Here is a 25979-nt window from a genome sequence, read left to right on the forward strand (position 1 = left end):
GAACAGTTAATGTGGACACAGTCAGACACCTGATCAGGTGCAAAGGGGGAGCAAATGAATGTTAAAGAAGGTAGCCACAGTTTCATAGAGGATTTGCGGTTGTGGGTTTTTTCCAAAATATTACTATTTTGTCAAATTTTCATTTCCTTTACTTCTGAACTTAAAACTCTACAATTTAACTCTGCACTAAGACCTAAATTTCAACTTTTAATTGATAAACCACCATATAGCGGCTGGTAGGTCTCTAGGGGTACAACAAAAATGAAAATATGATACATATAATGAAACAGTACCCAAAGTTCTTATTTTCTAAATATAATAAATGAATCATTTCCAGACACACAAAAAGCTTTCTGCATTTGTCTCCTAGTTAATTTTTAAAAAAATGACTCAAGGTTTGTATGTTTTTCCTGCTGGTATAAACACACTCCCTTAGACTTTCCTGCAGTATTACACAAGGTTAGTAAAGTTTTCAGCTGTGTACTGTTGACTATATCCTCCCTTTATAAAGCAAAGGTATTAATGTACCATGGGGATTCTCATTTAACCACAAGGTTACATATTTTGCCTATAGCACTTGCTAGATTTTAAGAAACTGGGGTTTTCGACTTTGTTCTAAATTCCAGCTACAGCTTCGTAATTTTTAAAAAGTATAGCAAAAGTTACAGTAAAATTTTAACTGTTAAAAGCACCTATCACTGCTGTATAACCTGAAGCATTTTAAAGTCTCCTGTAAATCATGTTTTTTTACACTATAGCTGAGATAGTAATAGGTACAGACACACTTACCCACTTGTGTCTCTCCTCTTCCATTCTAATTTTAGCTGCCTCTTCCATTCTGATTTTAGCTGCTTGTTCTTGAGGATGGGTTAGAACCAAATTTTCATCTGCAACTATATTTTCCAACACAGAGTCTAAAATACACGTTATTTAACTGTAATGGCAGTCAGAAAGAGCCTTGGATCTTCTTTACATCTTGCTTCACAGTTACCCAATATCTCTAAACAAAATGCTTAAGTTGCTCTTAAAAATATCTCCATCCCACTATTCTGCCTGCCTCCATAAGTTAGAAAATCAGGTTTTTATATTATTTAAGTCTTTAATGGCCCTTTATCACGTGTCTTTCTTGAATATACAGTAATGGCCCATCTACAGTGGGACTGAAGATGACTTCTAACAGACTACTTGGGAGCCCAGGTAGCAAGATCATCCTGAAGAATCAAAAGCCACACATTAACCTCTTAGAACAGAGAGGGTCTAAAACTGGCACTCTCAGGGCAAATTATCTAACATTTGGCTATTGCACAAAAAGCCAGTCTTAATCCTGTATTATTTGCTTCAAATAGCAGCACACTTTCCCCCAAGGTATGTTTTCACTCATGCTGCACCCTCCAATCCCCAGGCGTTATGCTGGCATATCCATGTACACGACAGAACTAAATTTCTCTAGTGTTTTACAAAACAAGCACCCTACGAGAGCAAAAAGACAAAAAAAACTTGCCACAACTCGATCACTTCAGAAATCCCACTTGGCATACAAGATCACCAACCTCAGCACTAGCCTAACCAGAAGAGCACAAAGGATAAAAATGGGAAGTAACTCCAAGATGATTTGGCTGCCAAACAAATTGGAATGTCTAATTGCTATAAATTCCAATTTTACAAAAAGCCATTTCAGAATGGTGCCTAGAAGCAGAAAAAACCCACACACATCAGCTCATGTTCATCTTGTGCATTTCTAGCTGTGACTCTCTCCAAAGACTCTCGTTTTTTTAGTTCAACAGGTACAGAACTTCAATGCCCAGTTTTGCACTTAGAATCCTATTCCTGGAGGCAAGCACGTATTAAAGCAGGGCAATATCAAGTGTGACAACAATTTGGGTGAGTCTTAAAAGACAGGAAGGTATTTTGGACATTTGTTCTCCACAGGGTCTTAAAGGGCAAGTTGGACATAAGACCAAAAAACAAAACCTCTCATATTTGTGGTTTCAACAAATCCACAATGCTTTGTGGGCACAGATAAGAAAACTGTACTTTCAGTCAACATGCCAAAACACTAACACTGAAAGTTCATTAAACAGTTTTATCATAGTCCCCCCTTAAGTATGTACTACGTACCTTCGGTTTTACATACTGTATTTTTCTGTTGCTCACTGTCAAGATTTAAATCACATAATGGTCTCTCTTCACTAGCAATTGTGCCTGATTCAATAGTCTCAAATTCACTTTGACTCTCTTTCTCACATTTTGATGTCCACTCCTCTTTTTGGCTTCTAATCTTGTTCAGCAATTTCTTTAATGCACGTTTTGACCGAGGTTGGCAAGTTTTTTCCTCTTCTTGATCTATAAAGAATATATACTATTAAGAGTTTTAGGTCATGAATATTTTCATTAAAAAACAAACTTTTTTCACAGTGGGACAAATAGTTCAGGTATATTTTTAAAAGCTTACCAATGTTTTCTCTTACCTGCAAGAGGGAAGCAGTAATTTGTCTTTGCAAGCTATAAAAAGAAAGACTAAGCCAGTTGCAGTGTTTCACAGTCAGACTATTGCAGAAACAAGCAGTACTATCTCCTCACCTGCCTTCATGTTCCTGCCTTCTCCTTTGTAGTAGCACTGGCAACACAATGCACCACAGACCATAAACCATAAACCAGACTGTGCCAACAAAGGGATATGGCAGAAACGCTTGGCCAAGCAGCAAAGTTCAGTAACACACTTCTTGTTCACATCACATTACTCTGCACATGTCACAAGCAAACAGTACACACACATGCATCTCTTACAGCCTACTCACAATATGGAGCAACTCAATCACAAACCTGAACATAAAGGACAATCAATAAGTAGACTTTCATACAAAGTCAAGCTTAAACTCTGAAATATTTCAAAACACAAAATGGAAAATAGTTATTTAAATTCATACACCAGGATCATTCCATAATTTATACTAATTATATTGGAATAATTATGGCTACTAACAGTGTAGTTCTTAGAACAATTAAAAATTATTCTTAGTATACTAATAAATTGACACATATTAGAAAAAGAAGTCACATTTTCATTTTTAAATTCATAATCATTAGGGTATTATCATCCATGATAAAAATCATAAGCCACATGATACTGAAGTATTTCAGACACAGTAAGAAATTTTACTACTTAAGACATTTTAGTTAATACTATTATTTATTTGATATATCGAACTAAATCTCCTCTGATATAAAAAGTTTAATTTAAATACGAAGTTTAGAAGTTTTACTTTTTGATTCACTAGGGACTTCCTCTTCTGTTACTTGTTCTGATTCTAGCTGAATATCACAAGCAGGCTCTGGTTGACTGTGACAAGCAGATTCTTGCTCCAAAGAGATATCAAGATCATTATCTTGAACTCTGTCAGAAGGGGCTGGCAAAGGTTGTGGCTCAAAATGCAAAATCAGGTCTCCTTTCATGTCTAATTAAAAGAACACAAAGACACAGAACGACCAATTGGAATACAAAGCAAACAAGACTGCAACACTACACTCACATACAAAACCCCAAGAAGTTCAAATATCATTATCTTGTTTCACAACAGATTTAATCCACCTTTTTTTTGTTCCCCAAAGCAGAAGATTCAAAACCGTTTAGATCATTATCCATCTATTCATTCAGAATCTCCATAGGGGTTTCCACTGGAATATGCGGTCTTTCAAAATAAAACTTGATGGGATAAAAGGCTCACCTTTACACAAAAAACAGCTCACAGAAACAATTACACAGGATCCCAGTATCTTTATCAAGGAAAAGGCACATCCTGACCTATCTGCTCACAAAGCTGCCACTGGAGAGTTATCAGATGGCCCAGCTGTGAAATCCCAGAAGAATACACAACAGAAATTCTGCCATGATCACCTTACCAACTAAGGGTGCTACTGCCTACAAGGGATGTGGGATACCTGGGAAGATCACCTTAGGATTGTATGCTTATACATACTTAGGGGAGGAACTAAAGGCAGGATCAAGTTAGTCTAGGGAAGAAGAAATGTGTGGAAAAATTCAAGAATAAGGAGACAAAATGAGACAGTCAGTGCACCTGTCTGGTCATGCACCAAGCCTGACAGTCTGTCCTGTCTTCTCCATAAATTTCACTTCTGGCTGTTATCCTGGGTGAGGAACCCTGTATTTTGTATGCATGTCTGTGCACAGAAGTGTAAGGGCCAGTAACTGGAGCGGGGACCAAAAGTCACAGGCACACCTGCATCCAGAGCACTGCTAAATGCAGAGGCCATAATGAGGACATGTTACGTAGGTATGAGTATCAGCATGTAGTGACTAGCAAATCATTAGCCAGACTAGCCAGCAAGAATGGTAAGAGGTTTACGAGCTACGTATGGAGCACCCATAAGACTGGGCTGGATATTGGAGAGGCCAGGGGATCTATGAGTTGGCAAGTGGAGGGATCAGGAGATCCAAGCATTCAAGTCAGCAACCAGGGAGACTGTGGGATCCTAAGAAACCTGTCAGCAGGTGTGTGTGCATCTCCAAGACAAGATGATCCAAGGTCAGCTACTGGGTAGACCAAGTTTTTACTGTCAGTTCCCACAGAGATTCATAGCATATGCATGTCTGTGCATATGTTCACATGCCCAACTGGGCTCGTGCAGCAACAACTGGAGTGGAGCAGCAGACCTTGTGGATTCACATCCCCAGGAGCTGGCGACTCGGGAGACTAAGGATCAAGGGCCAGCTCCTAGGTAGAGTGAGTGTCCAAAGCTACTCACTGAGTGATCCACAGCACGTATTTGAGCATGTGTGCATTTGAGTGCGTATGTGGATACGAGAGGTAACTGGAAGGCTACAGGGTCCAGGACGAACTACTGGATAGACTGGGTGTCTAAGACCTGTTACTGCAGCATCCGTAGTGTGGCAGACAGAGATCTGGGATGCAGAGGACAATTACTAGATATACTGAATGTTTAAGACTAAGTGCTAGAGGGATCCATATCGCGCATAAAGACATACATCCCACTAATAGTCTTTCATCCTGATCAACCAGAGCAGTAAACAGAAAGAGGTCATTAGTGCTGTTCGTGTTTATTGTGAATGGTGTGTTATCTATGCTGGCCTGCGTGTACTGAAAGGCTGTTTGTGTGTGTACCTACTGTAATGCACACGCTGCCTTGCTACCAGCTGGACCTGGGAACAGGCAGCTGCAGCAGTCTCTCCTCTACTGGGTTACCAGATTCAGCAATCTTCAACAAATGACTTACTCCTGTCTTCACTGTACATTTCTTCAAATGCAAACTCCAGTTCTCTCTGCCATTCTTCTTTTACTTCCAGGCGTTTGTATGCTGGCACTAAAAGCTGAGGTGGCATCTGTGCAACAACCTGCCTTCTGCGCATCCGATCCATACTCTGCATTTGCTCCAGTTCTTCCAGTAGCCTTTCCCTGTCCTTCAAGTATAAAGAAGGGATAACATAAACCTTTAGTGTTCACATTCAGACAGTCATATATCAGGACTGACAAAATGCATCCCTTTGGTTACCATGATGTCTGTTTAATCCTTAATGTTCAAAGTTAATCTTATTCTAGGGAGAAAGTGCTTCCTCAGGAAAAGGCTGTATCTCACCTTTAGACACAGGAGTCATCAATACCTAGAATATCTAATGTTAAATAAAGGATCAGACTGTACACTTGTAGGCCAACTTTCCTCAACAAAATTAAATCTTCTACTTTACAAAGTAAACAAATACTTCTTTTGGCAAGTTACTTTTGTTAGTATACACTTCAGCAATTGCTACTTTTTAAGATGTGAACTAAGTATTCTTTGGCACGCTATGATTATATATGAGACCTTTTAAAAAAAAGTTGAAGTTTGGTGGGTTTTTGTTTTGGGTTTTTTTTCTGTTAACTTCAGGAGCATCATTAATATTTACATAGTTCCCCATTTTAGTTTGGTTACTCATTCAGGGTCAATCATATTTCAACTGATAAAACAGGAAGCTTTTGCTATTTCTAGCCACCAAAAACACATGTGAAGGTAACAGACAACTTTTGAGTGCTGTTTTCAGTACAAAGACCTTTCCCAATAGTTCAGGTTTTCCTTCTTAAAGGAAACAATCTCACCATTTCCAGACTTGCATGTTAACAGTCTTTAACTAAAACCTTTGAAAAGTCTTTAAAAAATAAAAAAGCCTGTTACCTCCTTAATAATAAACTATTTTCCCCTTGAAGTACAGAATAACTAACTCCAACTAAAGCTAATGTAGAAAAGTAGAACTCATCACCTATTAAGACAGTTTAGCTTGATTATTACCTATTGGTTAATAGCTGGTCAAACATTCAGATAACAAAAATTAGAGTTCTTTCATTCTCACTCCTTCCAGATGCCAAAAGAAGCAAACAGCATTTGATTTTTTTTCTAAGACATTCTGCAAACTTCATTTAGTCCTTTAATTTTCCTCCTGTAAATGTATTCCTTTATTACACCTACATACAACTTAACAGTGGTCATTTTGATATTAAAGACAGGCATAACTACTTTGCCTACCTTGGCCAAGTGGACCTTCTTCAAGGCATGACTTCCTCTGAGATGTGCCTTTTCAAGCTGCTCTCTTCTCTCCCTCTCTGCTTCCCTATGTAGTTCCTCCAAACGTTTCCCTTCTTCTTCAGCAGCTAAATGAGCATCTGGCTGGCAGTCAATCAATAGTTTAGTCCACGAAGTTCTTTGATAGTTTAAAGCATATATAACAATAAATAAATGAATAATTCCGCAGCAAAAGCACTTTATAAAAGACATACAATGCCATATAAACACCCTTGAATGTTTATATCTCTTGGTTGAAAGCAGGACCAAACCAATTTTTTACCTTTGGAAAAGAAATGTGTATTTCTGTATTTCATAAGTTTAGGTGTCCAAGTGTTCCAGTTTCAAGTTATACTGGGGACGACCATTTGTACGATTTATTTGTTATAGTAGAGTGGTTATTTTTCCTACATGGTAAATATAAATAATACATGGTAAAATGAATAATACAGTCAGTAACACAGACTGAGTACTTCTACCCTCACGATTTTGTTTTAAACAAGGGGAAAAATAATCCAGAAGCATTTTCAAACTCTTTTAGGAAACCAGAAACAATCTGCAATTTTGAAAGGAGGAAAATTTTACCAACATGAAAATTAAAAAATACTTAAGGGGGAAAAAAAATCATACCATGTAAGCAAGGCTAAAAAATTACCATTTTGGAATTTTTCATGACAAAGCTGAGCAAACTACAGTATCCCCTGCTATTGTTTAGATCCAGTCCTTCAAATATAAAGAAAACCTAAAAGTTTATGAATTAAAAATTCACGAATGCACTGAATAAAAAAAAAAAAAAAAAAGTGAGACCTTTTCTCATCTAAAACAGGCTGATCCAGAACAGGAACTCAGAATATGGTCTCACATTGCTAATAAAACAAACTGTTATTTGGTTTACTTTTCAAAAATCACCTCTAAAAGCTAAGCTCTTGCTCCATCTCTCATTCTTCCAGGTCCTCCCCTTCATCTGATCAGACTTTAGCCTTTGTCTTTCCTATTTGGCAAAAATCTATTCATTGTTCCTTTTCTCCAGATTAGACTTCTACCTTTTAGGCAAGCTGAAACTGTTGACTGCATGAACAGATGAACACAAATACAAGGTAAAATCTGGGAGGACATTGCTAAGAAGAAGGGAATAGAGAAGAGTAGGGTAATCGCAACTATTAATTCAGCGTAAGCCAAAAATCTTCCAGTTTGGATGTTCAAATGTCATGCCAGTCTTGTGAACTCACCTTCTTATAGAGGTCTGTTTATGAGGAAGTGTCAGGTGTGATCTCCCAAGTGACTGTGCACATAACAGGTTTTACAAGTTTGCCCTAAGATTCTGTTTAGTGAATTGTGTAGCAGCTGCTTTATATAACTTCGTACCTTTAAACAAGTTCTAGAAAACGAAATAGCTGATATCCAGACACTATGCAATGTAGAGAAACTTATAAGGAAGCCTGTAGCACAAACACTTGCAGTTAATCACCTGCTCTTCGTCCACTTCTCTGTCCACATAAGGTCCAGTAATATGGTAACGTGTAACAGAAAAGTTGCCAGAACCACAGGGCTTCACCAGAGGAATATTTTTCACTGTCTAGGAAGAAAAGTACAACTACAGCTGTAACACAGAACAGTATCTCTAGCAAAGCAATTAAACAGAAAATACATGATCTGTAAAGTTAGATTATTATTAAAAGAAATCCACAACCCCAAATTCTCTCCTGAAAATATTTTTGTTTAAAATTTATACATGTAATAATTAATAAACCACATCAGCACAAGGTAGATATAGAGGGCTTTAACAACTGAGAGCATTTAAAAGTTTTAGGCAAACTCCTCCACACAAAAGGACATTTATCAGTGTCATGTTTCAACAGCACTAACTTAAAAGCATTTGAGTTTAACGCACTAATAGAAATCCCACTTACAACACCTGTCACACTCACCTAAGAGCAGGGCAACCACTGACCTACGATGTAATTACACCTAACAGCAAAGTAACAGTTCCCAGGTACAGACTTGCTCTAGGAAACACAGAACCATCATGTCCAATTATTAGTTGACCAAAGAGCGTTTTCTGTAACTTCACTGCAAAGTGTCAATTGATACAATGCTAAGTTGCTGGTTTTTTTTTAATATTTTGGGTACACATTTCAACTCTTTTCTGAAAGTCTGGACGATGCTTAAGACCCTCCCTCTTCTTTGGCTTCAGCCTGATGTTCTCAGTACTTAGGTACCTAGGTTAGGTATTCTCAGTATTCAGTAGGACCTGTGTTCCAGAGAGAGTTCTGAAGGATGCCGAGATCAAAACCAAACACTGTTGAAAGGTCAACAAAAAACAATATTTATCATCAAGAGGTGGCCAACAAAACGAAAAAACCCAGGAGAGAGGAAGGAGAAAAATAAGCCCTCAGTACAACTCCCCTAGTCACCCAGAAGTTGCTTATGAAGTTATCTTACCGCCCCCAGAATGTCTAAAACTACCCATAGCAGAAGTTGCGCCCTTGGAGTGTCGGCAGGCTCATGAGATGGCGGGTGTCCCCGCAAAAGGCAACATTGTCCTTTGATGTGAAGCTTACTTCTCCCTCCCAGTATGAGCTATCTGCTTTTTATACAATTAATTGGTGACGTCTACTTGGGCAGGTGTGGCCAGCACTGCCCAGCTAGAGGCCTTCAGTCCCTCCCAATGTTATGTAAGTGGTACCCCTACTGCGCATGTGTGTGTACTTTGGAATTCCCCCCGTGTTTGTGCACTATACCTCAGGGGGTCTTTTCTAAATGAGTCTAGGGGCTTACTTCATCCTCCTCCTCTTCACTTTCTCCTTCAAATGCCCTTGAAAGGTGGTCAGCCAATAATAAGACACCAGTTAACTGTAGTTTGTACCAAACTCTTCCTTCAAGGAGGAAGTTCCCATTTATCAGTGCTTGTTTTCTCATAACTTGGCAGGAAAAACATAAACTCTCACAGGTGGCTCGGCCAACACAGACCAAAAATATCAACATCTAATTAAGCCCTGATACAGCTCTGCCATTGTACTTCTATAACATCCCCTCCATTAATTTTCTCTCAGCTTCCTCTTCCTCAGATTTTTCCCTAAAAGAGATTCTGGTCCACATTAACTAAAACAGCAAGTTTCATAGCCTGAGTGTTTTAAAACTAACATGACTGTAAACAAATGCATATACACAAAGAGCAGCATTAAGTCTCAAGAATATTCTTAATTTATCTCTGCATAAGATTAGGCATACAAATTTTAGTATTGATTATCACTTACTATTTTAAAAAGACTATAGAAAGTGAAGCCTTTAAATTAAAATCAAAGAATCACAGAATCATTGAGGTTGGAATAAACCTTGAAGATCATAAAGTCCAACTAGCACTGCCAAGTCCACCAAACCATGTCCCTGAGCACCACATCTTTTAAATATCTCCAGGAACGGTGACTCTACCACTTGTCTGAGCAGCCTGTTACAGTGGTTGACAACTCTTTCTGTAAAGGAATTTTTCCTAATATTCAGTCTAAACTTCCCCTGGTGCAACTTGAGGCTATTTTCTCTTGTCCTGTCACTTACTACCTGGGGGGAAAACCCAACTCCCAACTGGCTACAACCTCCCTTGAGGTAGTTGTAGAGAGCAAGAAGGTTCCCCTGCGACTCCTTTTCTCCAGGCTAAACAATCCCAGCTCCCTCAGCTACTCCTCATCAGACTTGTGCTCCAGACCATTCACCAGCTCCGTTGCCCTTCTCTGAACATGCTCCACCACCTCAATGTCTTTCATGGAGTGAGAGGCCCTCAACTGGTGAAACTAGTTTTAGCCTTCACAACAGAACTTCAGTAACTTATTTTATGGTCCTTAAGTAAATGCATGTTATTCTGGTAGGAAAAAAAATAGTTGCTAACTTTCTTAATCAATAAAAGACATAGAATTTTAGCAGCTCTACATTAACCAAAACACTTGTAGATACTGATTATAGCTCTGAAAACAGAGAAGTCCCATGCCTAAACCTCATTAGCCAGATCACCACCTGCTCGCCCTGCACTGTGTTACTTTCAGAACATTCAATTAAACCTGTCTTCTGAATTATTTTAAAAATATAAAATTAACAAATCAATAATTAATAATTACATGTGATCAATCAAATCTTCAGAATTTTATTCAAAAGCCAAGAAGACATGAGAATTATATTGGAGGCTACAGTTTTCCAGTTAATGTCAAAAGCAACTGAGGCTGAATATAATACCATACTCTGCATCAAGGTTTTGTAACTCCTCCCTCCTTTCCCCTCTCCCCCTACTGCCCCCAAAAAGCAAGGAATCTCATACTTAAATCTGGCAAAACTGGAGCAGCAACGTATCATGAAATAGGGGGAAAAAAAACCAAAATAAAAGCCACAACCCCAACTCTACAAATGCTATGAATACTCCATAAGAGTATAGTGACACTTTTTAGGGTTTATTTTCATTACATAAAAATCTAGTAGATCATATTAAATAAAATAAGTTTACAAGAACTCTATGACACTTGTTAATAAAGTGGTGTTTACAGTTTAACTTCAGTTAAGTAACTCCTCATTTGGTCTAAATAAATATGGCCCCAATTCCTGAAATCCATCTTTCTGAGAACTAAAATTGTTTATGACAATAGAGTAAAAATACTTCTTTTGTAACTGGGCAAAGTAACAATAATAGGAGTATCTTCAGAAAGTGTTTCTTATATTCCAAGTAATCATCCAATGAACAGCTCTATTTTATAAAATTTTAGTCAATTTTCTTGCAACAAAGCATCAGATTATGATTATAGTTATATTCAATAAGCTCCTTATGCAAATTGATTCAAGAAAGCAAGTGTGGTTATGCAGATGACCCTGTAATTTGCTGCAATTCACAAAATTTTAAAGTTAAGCAATTCAAATTCACTGCCTTTTCAGTAATGCATTTACAAGATAAAGCCCCAGATTTACCTCCCCCCAAACTAACAGTCAATATCTTTTCTTTTCTCTCTCTCAAAAGAGAAACAGGAATAAAATTTCTCATCTTTCAATTACTTAGCATTTTACCCCATGAAGTACATGGCACCCAACAACTCTTTGAAGAAAATAACTTTATTCTTCACCCTGTGCCCTCCCAGCAACACAGGCCTGCCACAAAAGGATTAAAATCCATACAGATACAATAACTAGGAAAAAGGCTCACAGTCAGCCAGTCTTTAAATGAAACAAATTGACACACTGTGATATATTGAAACAGAGCAACTTCTTTCCTCAACAAAAACTCAAGATGTCTGCAAAATTACTGATTCAATTTGCCCTTATCAGAGCATGAACTTCATAAAAGAAACAAAACCCACACATTGTAGAAAATCCAGATGTTTGCAAACTCTGCTAAAACCAGTTAAAAATCACATTTGTTGAAAAGGTAAGTAAATGACATTTGCTCATAGGTGGAAATGCATTAATTTTTCACATTGATTTTAGGTAAGGCAGCTACGATTTTGCAATACTTAAACAGAGTACTGACCCAGACCTGTCATCCAACACAATAACAAATTCAATTGTATCAGAACCTGGGGAAACCCTAAAACAAAGTCTAATGCTACCCTTGTGAAAAAAGACTAAAGAACGAGGAGAAAATTCTGTGTTTATAAAACAGGAGCAGAGATGCATCACTGATGTTGCTAGATAAAAAGCATTAAATAGTAACTACCATGTCATTTTAGCTGTTACATCATCTACAAATATGGAGGTTAACTGCAGTGACTACCTGCAGGGGTTTTTAAAATAGAATGCAACATAAGACATCCTAAACTGCAAAAGTTTCTAGAAAGCAATGCTGCAGCACCTCATGCTTTTCCAACAATGCCAAACTGAGCAACAGAAACATCTGAAACGCAGGAAATAAAGACTCAAAATCTGGACTGATACAGACGTCATCTGCACTACAGCAGATACAACAGGAACAACGCAGAGGAGAATGTTCCTCTACACATGGAACAATGTAGAGGAAAACAGCAGCATGAAGGAGTGTGTGAATTTACCTGAACTGTATTATACAGGTTCTTATTCCAAATGTTCTAAATTTCAATATTGCATGTACTTAATTCACCAGAAATAACCCCAAACTTTACCACTCCAACACTTGCTTTAATCCTCATTCATATCCAACTTCCATAATATGAAAATCCTTGGACACAGTGAGGAGACCTATGGAAAGCAAGTACTGAGGGATGCAAATGAAAGTATACAGATATTCCCTCTAAACATTCTGCAAACTGTGAGTATCAAGCCTTAACTGGTTTTTCCAGATACAATACCAACGCCCATCATCCTGCATCCTAACCTGTACATAGCGGTGGATGTTGCTGAGAAAAGTTTTGATAACTTCACTGGCTGTGAGAGGCACAAGTATACTTCAATCCTTTCTTTCCTTTCCTTTTCAGTGGTCTGAATATCCCTGAACCCAATGGTCTGAAAATCCCTGAACCCAATGGTCTGAAACGGCACAGCAGCAGACAAGGCAACTTAAACTCTGCATTAATGAAGTTCTGTTAAATTAAACTTATTAAAAGTTAACTCCAAAGAAAAATGTACATAACGTTCCTTCTGCAGCACAGATCTGCAGTCCTACAGGAGCTTCTACACCTATGCAGAATCTCTGTAAAATCAAAGGAGCATGATGGAGGTACAAAGTTACCCCTAAAAAGGTTACAGCCTCCTCAATAGCCTTGGGTGCTGGTTTCCTATCAAAATTAAACAGCTTACCCCATATTTAGCATTCCCTACAAGAATCAAAGAAATTGGAGATGAAAAAAAACAACAAAAACCCCACAGCTAAAAAGGTAGTAATGTCTTTATTACAGAACTAAACAAAAAGCTATTACTGCATCATTGTGACAGAAAGCTGAGGAGGTGTGTACATGCTGAGAAAGATCACTGTAGAGTTTAATACCACTGTGGCTACTAAGTGAAAATGAGATAATGATAAAAGTTTAAAAAGACACATTAACCAAAAAAATAAAATATCACACCTAACAAGAGATCAGAAGTAAAATACCAAAGTCTAGTAGTATGAAGTCTGTTAAAACATAATTCATTAGTTCTCTTGTTTTTTGCTGAACCACTCTCCTTACAGTATGCAAATACCAATTTTAGATATCCTGCTGTGAGGAGTCAGACCAGTAAACAAATCATTACATTACATGGTACCCTGAAATTGTGATCACTAGTGCATCATGGATACATACCTCAAAAGGACGTGGTGGAGGGGGTGGCAGGCTTGCAACTTTGGCTGCTCTTTGTCTTTCCACTTCCAGAGCATGTTTACGTGCATCTGTTCGTCTTGGGGAAAAATAACAAGCATCCCACCAAAACAAAACAAACAAACAAACAAAAAAAAAAAGCAAAATTATTCAAGCAACAGTGAGAGCACTGTACAAAATAAAAAGCAAACCTAAAACCAAACAGATTTTGATGTACCTGCACTGAATGTTTGAGACATAAGGAAAAGCACACTGAAAAGTCAAGAGAACTTGGCTGGAAGGCACCACTAAAAATTAATTTCAAGTAATGCAAAAATGTTAATACACACAACCTTCCAAAGAACAGTGCAAAATCCCTGTTTTCCACTTCTGCAGGAAGCACCCATGTCACTTCACCAGATTTTAATTGCTCAAATGTAGACAAAATTAACTATTTAATCAACAGGTCTCAGATCGACTCAAGCACAACTATCCCCAAGAGGACACAGATAATTTTTCATACCAGCTCAATTTTGGTCCAATCTGCTTAATAAAAAAATCCTAACAAGGAAGACCATGACTAATGCAATAGGTCTTCTTCTTCAAGTGGGTAACTCTTCATCAGGAACTGGCCTGAGAACATTTCACTTCATGTCACTGAACAGCTGTCAGCCAACAAGCTTGACTGAAAATAGCAACACAGGGATGAAAGTTCTCCCACTCATGGAGAGTCTGTAAGGCCAGCTTGTATACCAGACATTTTTGTCTTGGATTTATAGCTACAGTTCTTATCAAAATCCACAAGCATTGTCCATGACCATTAATTCTCTAACCCATAAAATTCCAAGTATGAAAAAGCTCCAAGCATCAAAATTTTTGCCTTTCACCTTGTGATACTGTAAAACGCATTCTTAATAAAACTAAACAACTATTGCATACCGGGCTTGCTCATGAAGTACTTTTTCTTTCTGGTACTTCTGCTCTTTCAGAGCTTTTCTATGTCTCGTCTCTGCTCTTTGTTTCCTTTCTTCTGCTTGCTTTGCCAGAGCTTCTAAGTCAGGTTCCTTAACAATAAAATATTGTAAGCACTTAATACAAGATTTTACTCACTTCTCATACTGTCAGTGTGATATTTCAAATTACATATTGCTGGTAAGAAGCACAAGCTAGAAACGACTTTCTAACCATATAAGGGTAAAAATAATAACTTTTCTTTTTCTGCCATCTTTATTCTCTTCCTCTCTACCACCAAGAGCAGCAAACCTGCCACATTCCTCAGCCAATTTAACCAAATATTGATGTAGAAACCTTAGCTTCTCTCTGCATCAGTTTAATAAAGAGGATAATATAAATATATTTATATTATATATAAAAATATATTTATATTAAATATACATATAAATATATTTACATTATATATAAATATAAATATATTAACATTATATGTAAATATAAATATAATATAAATATAGTTACATATATACACAGCTTATATATAAATAAATATATTTATATAAATATATAAATATAGTTACGTATATACACAGTTTAGCAAATGCGGACTGTGTAGAAAAAGTATGTTACTACCTTTCAGTCATTAACTGCAACAGTCATGTATCAACAGAAACATTTCCTTATCATTAGTTCTCTGTTTTTATGACATTGCTTCCACAGTCTTTCACAAACTCATCCATCCTAGCATTGGAAAGGACTTTACAAAGAAGTTGATTTAAAGACACAGATATGGAAAGGCATAATGCTATTTTACTTGTGTTAAAGATCCTGACCAATTCACGAAGCTACTTTGCAAAATTCATGTAAGAAATCTGTGGGACCACTGGCTGATTTCTATAAACCTGGTTCAGAGTCAAATCTATACAAAGTTTCTACCCAACAGCCACAATGATCTCTCAAACAGAGCCTACACAAGTTACAGGATTTTAAAGAAAGTGAAACCAGTTTATAGGTGCAGAATAAAAAGTGACATCATTTTGCAGTCTAGTCAAAGACCTCTGAAGCTCTCACCAAGGCTTTCCATGTCATTTGAGCATTGAAGGGAAAAAAAATGTTAAGTGTATTATCTTAACCATAGACAAGATATAGGTTAGAGAAAAAGCTAGTATATTACTGCCATAATTGAGACAAGGAGTCACTATATGCAATTTAGTCAAGAACAAACATACACTATAATATATGTATACAACCTAATGCAAAAAAAATAACCTTTAAAGTCTGCATAGCAAAAGCCTTAGCAGATAGGCCTGTAGAGCAGTCTTGTGAAAAGGTATCTGCAGAAAACTACGTAACCATTTCTAAAAAGTTTCCATTCTTAAAAAAGTTGTCTGTTTAGGTATTAGGATTCTAAAACTAAGACTATTAAAAAACCAAAACTAACCAGCAATCTTACGATTTTAAGAACATAAAAAATTCCTCTGACAACATGTGCTGGTTTTGGCAGAGGTATGGGGCTGTGTTTTGGATTTGTTATGATCATAGGGTTGATAACAGTGATGTTTTTGTCATTCCTGAGCAGTGCTTGCACAGAGCCAAGACCTTTTCTGCTTTTTGTACTGCCACACTGGCAAGGAATTTGGGAAGAAACACAGCTAGGACAGGTTGACACAAACAGACAAAAGGGATATTCCACACCACAGTATATAAAGTTCGGGGAAGGAGAAGGAAGATGAGGATAGTTGGAGTGATGGTGCTTGTCTTCCCAAGTCACTGTTACATGTAATGGGGCCCTTGTTTTGTTTTCTTTGCCTGCATGCACAGCTTTTGCTTTCCCAGTTAAACTGCCTTTATCTCAACCCGCAAGTTTTCGACCTTTTTCCCCTTCCAGTTCTCTCCTGTGCCCCACTGGTGGGGGAGTGAGCTATGTGATGCTTGGTTACTGGTTGGAGTTAAACCACAACACAATAATTTAATACTGTATTTACTTACATTCTCCTTGGCCTGTCGGTGACCCTCACCAATTGCTCTTAAGTTTGATAAATACAGTTCTTCCAGGGCTTTCATCTTTTGATCCTGTGCTTTCTGCCATTGAGCTCTCAGTGCCTCCTCTAACTGATGCAATTGTTCTTCTCTCCTCTGCTTTACCTTCTGCCTTATCTGCAAGGCGATATACTTCTGCTGCTCTCTAACCTGTAGAAATAGCATTTATGTTTTGTTAGCAACTCAAAAAACCCCAATACTTTTTGCAGCAAGACTTTCCACAATGTAAGTCCACCCTCCTTCCAGTTTTCCATCTCATCTACTATTCCATTAACCATCTGGCCAGAAAATACTTTAAAGTTTCTGTTCTCTTTTTCAAAAATTAATATATCATATAATAAAGGTAATCTTAGTTAAATGCTTCAGTTAAAATCCAAAGAGCAACACACAACTGATAAATAAATTGCAAAATCCTTCCCTCCAAAAATACAAGATAGTAATTTATGAAAGACTCCTATTACAATGCAACACGATTTAAAGAAAATCAACAACTACGCTGATAAGTGAAAGCCTGTCTACTAAGTTTTTATTTTCCACTTTGACAGTAAAATTTCTCTTTGCTAAAGACAAGAGCATATAGGAAAACAGCCCAAGAGGGGTGAAAGATTAGTACATAACACATGTTTTGGAGACAGGTATATTTTAAAGATGTGAAAGACCTTAACGGATTGTGTAGGACTAAGCAGAGGAAGGTTAAGAAAAACATAAGAAAAAAACCCCTGGAGAAATAGCCCTGTGGCCTAACTGCAGGACAGAAGAGAAATGGAAGAAAAACAAAATGATCAACAGATCAAATGTTCTGAACCATGCAAAGGTACTCACTCTGCTCAGGTACTCTTCAAAAAGAAGCAGGACCTAAAGCATTTAGAGCTTTCCTACATATTGTAGGAATTCAGTTTGTCTAGCAGAAAGCTGTGAAGTTTTATATTAATAGCAGTTATCTTATTTCTTCTGCATAGTCACTGAGAAAACACCCGGAACACTCTAAGAGGTAGGAATCCTTAACACAAATGACACATCAGGAGAAGATGTGTCACAGACAACTGTGTGGTCACAGCCAAATAAAAATGGTAGGGAAAAAGGTTCTGAAACAGGTACTCCAGTGAAGCTAACAAACAGAGAAGGTATCCCCAGCAAAATACGCACTTAGTGGTAAATAAACATGAGAAAATTAAAATCATTCACAAACTGAATTATTACGTTTTGGGGGCCTTGGGAAAGTGTCTGAAAAGCTGCCAAGTGAAAAAAGACCTAGAGTACTGGTCCACAGTGGCTGAACATGAGCCAGCAGTGTGCCCAGGTGGTCCAGAAGGCCAGTGGCATCCTGGCCTGGATCAGCAATAGTATGGCCAGCAGGACCAGGGCAGTGATCATCCCCCTGTACGCAGCACTGGTGAGGCCACACCTCGAGTCCTGTTTTCAGTTTTGGGCCCCTCACTCCAAGACACTGATGTGCTGGAGCACATCCAGTGCAGGGCAACAGAGCTGGGGAAGGATCTGGAGCACAAGTCTGATGAGGAGTGCCTGAGGGAGCTGGGGGTGTTTAGTCTGGAGAAAAGAAGCTCAGGAGAACCCTATTGATTTCTACAACCTCCCAAAAGGAGGCTGTAGCCAGGTGGGGGTTGGCCTCTTTTCCAAAATAACAAGAAACAGGATGAAAGGAAATTGCTTCAAGTTGTGCCAGTAGAAGTCAAGATCGGATTTTAGGCAAATTTTTTTCACAGGAAGGGTTGTCAAGCACTGGGACAGCCTGGACAGGGAAGCTGCAGAGTCACCATCCCCAGAGGTATTTAAAAGACGTGTAGATGTGGCACTTACTGACATGTTTTAGTGGTGGACTTGGCAGTGCTGGGTTAATGGTTGGCTTGATGATCCGGAAGGTCTTTCCCAACCTAATCAATTCCATGATTCTACAATACTATTACCCTGAATTTTAGCTTACATTAAATTATTTTTTCAGTTGATTTTTTTAAAATTATTTGTTACAGCATCACATGAAATACAAACCACGGAAAAATACAGACATACTTGTTGTAGCCTCAGTTTTCTTCTTCTTTCATATTCTTCTTTCAGAAGCATGGCTTCTTCATTAGGACTATGCCTCAATTTCCCAGCTGTTGTAACTTTCCTCTTCATCTTTGGATATCGTGAATAATCAACTTCTATGAGAACAACTCAAAGAGAAACAGAAATTGTGCATAAGTTACATAGATAAACCACCTATAAAAAACAGGCATTGCCATAATGTTGCCAAATCTATCGTGGTATCTAAGTGTGTGAGCTACAACTGTTCACATCTGTTCCAACTCGCAGCTGGACTTGATGATCTTGGAGGTCTTTTCCAACTTTAACAACTCTATGATTCTAATTATAATCAACAACACTGGCACTGTCTTTGTCACAGTCACAAAAGGTACTGTTTCTGAGCTATTTTGAGCTATGTACCAAACTCTGCAATAGTATCACATTTATGGACCAGCCATGCACATTTGCAAAATGAACAGAGAACACCATACCCATTCCTGGGAAGATTTAAAAAACAAACCCACTAACTACTGAAAAGCACATCACACAGTAAAGCAGACTGGTCACCTAGGTGATTTGTATTGAAATACTCTCATAGCCCTTGTATAGAGCTCGTTAATGTTTTTGGCTGCAGTCCAAGGTTTTCTGCTTTGAAGACTGTGAAACTCTTAACAGTTTGCATGCCAAGCATTTCACTGGAAAGCTGAAATTGCTTACTGACAATTTTTTTATTCAAGCTGTCTTACGCAGCCATTTCAAATTCTGTTTCCCTGTAGATTTCACTGTGAAACCAGAATCTGCTGGTTCTACGGACTGCTTCCCATTTTCCCTGCTATTATAATTTTCATCTGCACAACAACAAAAAAAAGGACTTCTTCATCTGATATGCAGCCTACTCCAAAATTTCACACCCCCTCCCCAATATTTTATTGTATCTTTAAATATTTATAACCCTGAAAATACTCTCACAAAACAAACCAAAGACTTTTGAAAGACTTTGGTTGTGACAACGACTTTCAAAAGCCACTGTTTAATTCTAAAAAAACAGAAGGTTTTTACTAATGAACAATTCACACCGCTCTAACGATTTAACCAACATGTGACACCTGGAAAGATTTATTTTCAGTATCATGTATCATATTGTATCTATGTCTAAATACACTAAGATAAGTATATATATTTAGATATATATACTAAGATAAGTATATATACTTAGTATATTTAGACATAGATACAATATCACAGATAAAAGAGCAAAACTCAGGTGAAGTGTAAAGCCGAAGTAATTATCCATAAGATACTCTTGGTACAAGGTTATTAAAGCAATGAATCCCAAGCCTGTTACAGCATCAAGAGGGACAGAAGTACCACGGCTCCTGCCAGCCCCCCCTACTCAGCGCCTGCGCCACAAAGCAGAAGTCTATCCATGTAACTAAGGAGCAAGCTAGATTCTCACAAACACACTCCCAAAGAGAGGAAAAACGTAGAGGATGACCAACACAAAGCCGAGATCTAAAACAGCAAGGACAAGAGCCAAAGCAGAGCGCAAACGCCGCGCTCGCCCCGGCTCAGCCGCAGTACAACGCGGGGGACGGAGCATGCGAGAGGCTCGGAGTCCGCTCGGTCACCGGGAGCCCCCACCGGGGCCGCAGCTGGGTCCGCCAGAGCTGAGGGGGCACAGTGCGAAAGGAGGAGAAAGGAGAGCGGCCCCGAGAAGGCGGGAGCGGGCAAGGAGAGTGAGGGAGGGAGCGGAGCCGCGCGCACGTACCCGCCGCCGCCTGGGCCCTCCCGGCCGCCGTGGCGCCAACGGCCACCGCTCCCGCCGCGTGACCCCGAGCCTGCCGCCAGGAGAAAGGGCGCATGCGCACCTGCCCGCCCCGCCCGCCCCCAGCTATCCAAGCCCCGCCCCCTCCCCCCGGTGGCCAATGGGGTCTCGTGGCGGCGGCGGGGCCGCGCGCGCCGAATATAAAATGGGCGTTATGGGCGAGGGAGGCACTTGACCCTTGTTACCTCCCGCTGGTGCAGTTTGTTTCCTGTCAGCCCCTTCCCGGGACAGATCTAAGTCAGGGCAATGCCTCGCTCCCCGAATCGTGCAATCTCAATACGTACGTGAAAGGGTTTGTCACCCCGGCTGTCTCACAGCAGTGCACCAGCAGCCCGCAGTCGGAGTTTCTAAGTGTTCGCGTAGGAGGGGCACTGGCTACACTTGAAGTGCTGAGGGAGCATAATAATACTGAATCCTGCTAGTTCTACCTCACTGATGTTACCTCCGTGTAGCTTCTCTGTTCAGCACTCTTTTTCGATGCATTGCATCAGTAGAAGGAGTATCATGGATTTGTAGAGTGGTTTGGTTTGGAAGGTTGGAAGCGGACCTTGAAGATCACCTGGTTCCAACCCTGTTTAGGTCATGGCAGTGCCCCTGGACTTGCAGTACTGCTCTGCCCATCTTCTAGGCTTGCATATGACTTCTACAATCAGCAGATTTTTGCTGCTGCGTCAACCTTATAACTACTGCTGATATTTCCATTATAAACCTAACTTTAACTAAGTCTGCTCCCTGTAAGTCTGATGCAATATTTGCTTGCTTTTGTGCTTACTTCTTTGCTTTAGAGAGGGACTTTTTACAAGAGCATATAGTGACAGGACAAGTGGGAATGGGTTCAAACTGAGAGAGAGTAGGTTTAGATCAGATAGTAATAGGAGGAAGTTCTTTGCTGTGAGAGTGGTGAGGCACTGGAACAGACTGTCCAGAGAAGTTGTGGATGCCCCATCCCTGGAATTGTTCAAGGCCAAGTTGGATGGGGCTTTGAGCAACCTAGTCTAGTGGAAGGTGTCCCTGCCTGTGGCAGGGCAGTTGGAACTAGACAGTCTTTAAGGCCCTTTCCAGCCCAAACTATTCTATGATTCTATGAATCTATGATTCTTCCTCACATTTTACTTTTCTTGCTAGAAGAGACCATTTATCATACGTGTGAGACTTGCAGCAGTTGGGATTTGAAAGTGGAGTTGTGTGATATCCTTGATTTATGAAGAATGTGAATGTTATTCACATTGAGAGAAATAATTCTGCCACACATACAGATGAAGCAAGAGAGGCTGTGCTAGACTGTTTCTTTGCATAGAGCACCTTGCCAGGCTCTGAGCTGCTGCTGCAAAAATAGAAGAAACGTTTTTTAATCATAACCAACCAGGCACAAAGGAGAAAATTGGTTGTCTCATGCTGAAATTTGAGTGCAAAATGTAGCTACTTTCTATGGCAGTTTCTTATAGAAAAAGGAAGAAACAAATTTTGTATTAGGAGCTAACTCTCCTAGTAACCTACTTAATTGTGCCCTGCAGGATTGAAACCAGTAGGCTGAGATTACTTGGTAAAACTTAGTGATTTGGTGTATGCAGATGCATGGCCACACAGGAAATAGGCTAAAAAAAATAAAGAATTATAAAAGAAAAGACATGAGCATAGGAAGAAGAGGTAACACAGCAGCTTTATGTGCTTTCTTCCCCACCTCTTGCATTTCACTGCTAAACTGCCTTCTTGTTCACAGACTTTTACTTTCTGACAAGTGCTTGCAACTTGCTGCAACCTCCTGACTGTAATAGCTGATACCACGTTAATACCTGATTAGACACCCAGATGTTTCACAGTATGCATATTGAATAAATTAAACTTGAGAAGTGCACTTTCAAATTGTTTTCCAGTCTCCTTATTGGATTTTTTTGTCCTTCAGCATTTTCATTATGGCAGCGCTTTCCACAATAACATCTCTTCTAAATAGCTTTATCCTGCAGGTCAACGGATAATAAAAAAAATTGAAGATAGTCTATTAAGGGAGTAATTGAGATTATGGATTTTAGAATCCTCTACTTATAAAATGTGAAAGAGGTCAAATATGTGCTCCTTAATTATACTATTGGATAAAAGGGATATTATGAAACCTACATGTGCTGGGTAAGAATTTTGTTTCAAGGGTGTTTTCTGTCATTGTCTTGTAGAATTATTTCTGCTACCACTTAATTTACATACGTATATTGAAAAGCAGTGATTTTAATACTGTAATGTTTTCGACTTTTTACTACACTCATTTGTATTACAGTATTACAGGCCTGCATTAATTCCTTCCCCTTGTGAAGAAGACGGTGTTCCTTTTATAAAAGGTGAATAGTGATGCAGCAGTATCGGTGCATCTAGTCAGGCATATATAAAACTGGAGGTACTGGCTCCCCTGAGCTTCAGTTACTGGTCACATTTCTCCTGGGGAAAAAGAATTATACTTGCAGCAGTTATCTACACAGTCCCAAGATAGCTGGTGGAAAATTTGAATTTCTTTTCAGGAACAGAATGCTTTCCATACATAAAAAATGTCTCACAGAGTGAATCTACGTGAATACACAGATTTGGAAGAAATCATTTTAGTTTCATGCATTTGAAGTTGAAGAGGGGTCGTATGACTGTGAAGCCTGCTGCTGAATTGGCCTGCGGTGTGCAACCAGGAGCTCAAATCACAGTATGGGCCTTGTGCTATTCCAGAAAGCAGCTTTTTAGAGCAGTCTGTCTGTACTTCCCTATCACAGGATGTTTATTCCATCAGCAGATGAACCATTGCAAGAGATTTTGGCACAGGAGCGTTGCCTTGGTGTGCTCTGTGGGACTGTTTAGTCTGAATATGAGAGTAGTGAGGCTGGAGTTGCTTTTGTGTGGCCTGAGAGAAAAGATTTCCTGTCTCATGGGCAGGTCTAGCATATGCAACCTGTACCTCCTACTGCCACATAGAAGCACTTGCTCCTTTCTTCATTAGAAATTCTTCGCTGTCCATTCATGTCTCTTACTTGTACAAGGGAAGGATGACCTTGTAGGCTTTTCTGCATCTTCAGCAGGGAGGCACTGGTTTTATAGGTTTTCTGAGGTCTAGTAATGGAACAGTACAAACACCTGACAGCTCACCCTTGTGCAGGACTTGGCACCCTGCATGAATTAAGTATTCTCCTTGAAAACCCCTGAAGGAAGAGCTTTAGAGAAAGTGTCATATTCAGACACTAACCCCCCCCACCCTGACTGCTCTAACACCTCATTAGACAGTACTGCACTTTTCTGCTTCTTGTCTCCTTCTTGCTCATAACTGAAGTATCAGAATGAAATGAGAACTTCTCTCAGCTTGAATTGGCCTTTCTCTGCGTTCAGTATTCCTCAGTGTCACATACCACACTGTCATATAGTTTTAAATGTTTCCCTGTTGTTCATTTTGTTTTGATCTGTGATTACTTTTCCCATGCTGTTCTCTCTTTTTTAGTACCTGACACCTGATGTCTAGTTATCATGACTGCCAGGAACTAACAGGATGTGGTTTTACAAATGTTTGTGATCCTCCAGCTTATACATTTTCAAAACTGCAAAGTGCTTTTGTTAAAGAGTTTGCATTAAGTGTGTTTATGTGTAAGCTTTGCAAAAATAGATGGAGTTTCCTAAGAAGGAAAAAGGGTTAATCTTTCTCTTTGAGACTGACTAATCTACTATGGTCAGCCTGTGCAAGCACAGCCTGTAATAGCCTCTGCCTGAGACTGATTTGGAGATAAATTTTCTTGACAGATGTGGAAGGCTAGCTTTTGTTATTATATTCTGTGTCATGTAATAAAAAGCTGCTAAGCTACGCTTTCCAGTACCAAAGCAACTGTATTCAGAGCTGTGCCTGTATAAATTCTCAACGTGCAGATTCTATTAATAAAAAAAGATGTTACAGCTAAAAAAAAAAAAAAAAAAAGGGGAAGTAAAATATGAGGCATAAAAATGTAGCTGGAAAAAGGATAATTATGTGTAATTAAATTTAATACCATGGACATCCTAAAATTATTGTCCTGGAAAGACAAAGAAATAGCTGTAAATTCAGATGTGGTTTTAGATATAAATGGTGTTGTCTTACAGAAAAAAACCCATGCTGTCCTATGACATTGATCCAGAAGCTCTTATTAGGGAACAAACTGCAACCTTAAGCAATGCCCATTCTCTGTCACGAATGCTCCTGGGACTTCTCCCACCATCCTTAGCCCAGCTTAATGGTTTGGGTCTCTGGAAAACAACCAGCCTTGAGGTGGTAAGAGCAGCAACAAGTGATTAAGAACTCATTATTCATGCATGAACCATGGTGCTGCCTAAGGTCATTTTGATTGGGCTCCCAAACTCTCAAAAAAAATGAACTCTCCCAAAGCTTGAAGCCAACAGAACTGAGCTGGATTCAGGTTTTTACAGAAAAAAAGGAGCCTTATGTAGCTGTTGTATGTCCTCAGAACTGGTCTGCCTAATTACTGAGTGATGCCAGTGTATCTAGAATTCTACAACACAAATTTGGTGTGTGCACGTTAATTTGGTAAAATTCTTGTAACCTGCTTTCAGCCTTCTAAAATATATGGGAACCACACATAGAATTTTCTCCAATTGTTAAAAGATATGCATAGTAACTATGTGCACTAATAGGCCAATTATTCTCAGTCCAGTGAGTTTACAGCTGGGCTTTGCCAGCTTTTCTCAACTACTGTGCCATATCTTGTTTGGCTAACCTTCCTGTGTTTCTTCTTGTAATAACTACTTTTATTCAATTTCAGAAACTATATTGAACATTCCTTTCTTTACTGCAGGTAGTTTCAAGCAGAAAATAGATCAGTGCTGCGTTTTCTGACATTTCCTTTAAATAACAGATTCTACTCCAGCAATATCTCTTAATGGCTTCAAATGGCTTCAAATTTTACCTTGTAGAAAAAGGCCTCCTTATGTGATTAAAAATGCTTTTTTAGTTAAGTCCTGTATTAGTAGAAAGCATTGTATTTTCAGCATGTAGTACAGACAAAAGGAGAAAACTAATTTCTTTTTAATTTTAAAATGATTACTTTTTCTCCAGTATGATTTGGCTTGTTTTGTATTGTTTGCCTCCTCCATTTGATGGCTTATGTTTATTACGTTTAATACAAGAGGCACTGGAGTTTTCACAAGTTTCAGTTTTTCTCAGATGTGCATCCAAATACCATGCCATAAGCAATAAAATTAATGCAAAAACATCTTGAAGAATAGCTTAAGGCTTTAAGTCTATAGGTCTCCAAAGAAGAGGTTTAAGGTTCTGGATGAAATCATAAAGAAGTAAATGTTCAGGTCCTGCCAACTTAATGACCAGTTCAGTCACAGAATCT

At 38.8% G+C, this 25979-nt stretch overlaps 1 protein-coding gene across 9 annotated transcripts in view; it reads right to left on the minus strand.

Moving 5' to 3' along the window:
• The window catches only part of CEP295 (centrosomal protein 295), a 45034-nt gene extending 24419 nt beyond the window's left edge, over positions 1-20615 (minus strand). For 3 of the 9 annotated variants that reach the window (XM_032679691.1, XM_032679686.1, XM_032679692.1), the window contains exons 1-11: positions 20575-20615; positions 18810-18943; positions 16731-16931; positions 14727-14851; positions 13794-13887; positions 8039-8146; positions 6535-6675; positions 5254-5437; positions 3264-3455; positions 2119-2343; positions 790-914 (exon numbers count right to left, since the gene is read on the minus strand). In XM_032679691.1, the coding sequence (XP_032535582.1) occupies positions 790-914; positions 2119-2343; positions 3264-3455; positions 5254-5437; positions 6535-6675; positions 8039-8146; positions 13794-13887; positions 14727-14851; positions 16731-16931; positions 18810-18917 (1503 nt within the window). In that variant the 5' untranslated portion in view covers positions 18918-18943; positions 20575-20615. The other 6 variants (XM_032679690.1, XM_032679687.1, XM_032679689.1 and 3 more) reach the window with 6 other exon arrangements.
• Between the last annotated feature and the right edge of the window lie 5364 nt (positions 20616-25979).

This window comes from Chiroxiphia lanceolata, chromosome 2, assembly GCF_009829145.1.
Source record: "Chiroxiphia lanceolata isolate bChiLan1 chromosome 2, bChiLan1.pri, whole genome shotgun sequence".
Taxonomy (NCBI): domain Eukaryota; kingdom Metazoa; phylum Chordata; class Aves; order Passeriformes; family Pipridae; genus Chiroxiphia; species Chiroxiphia lanceolata.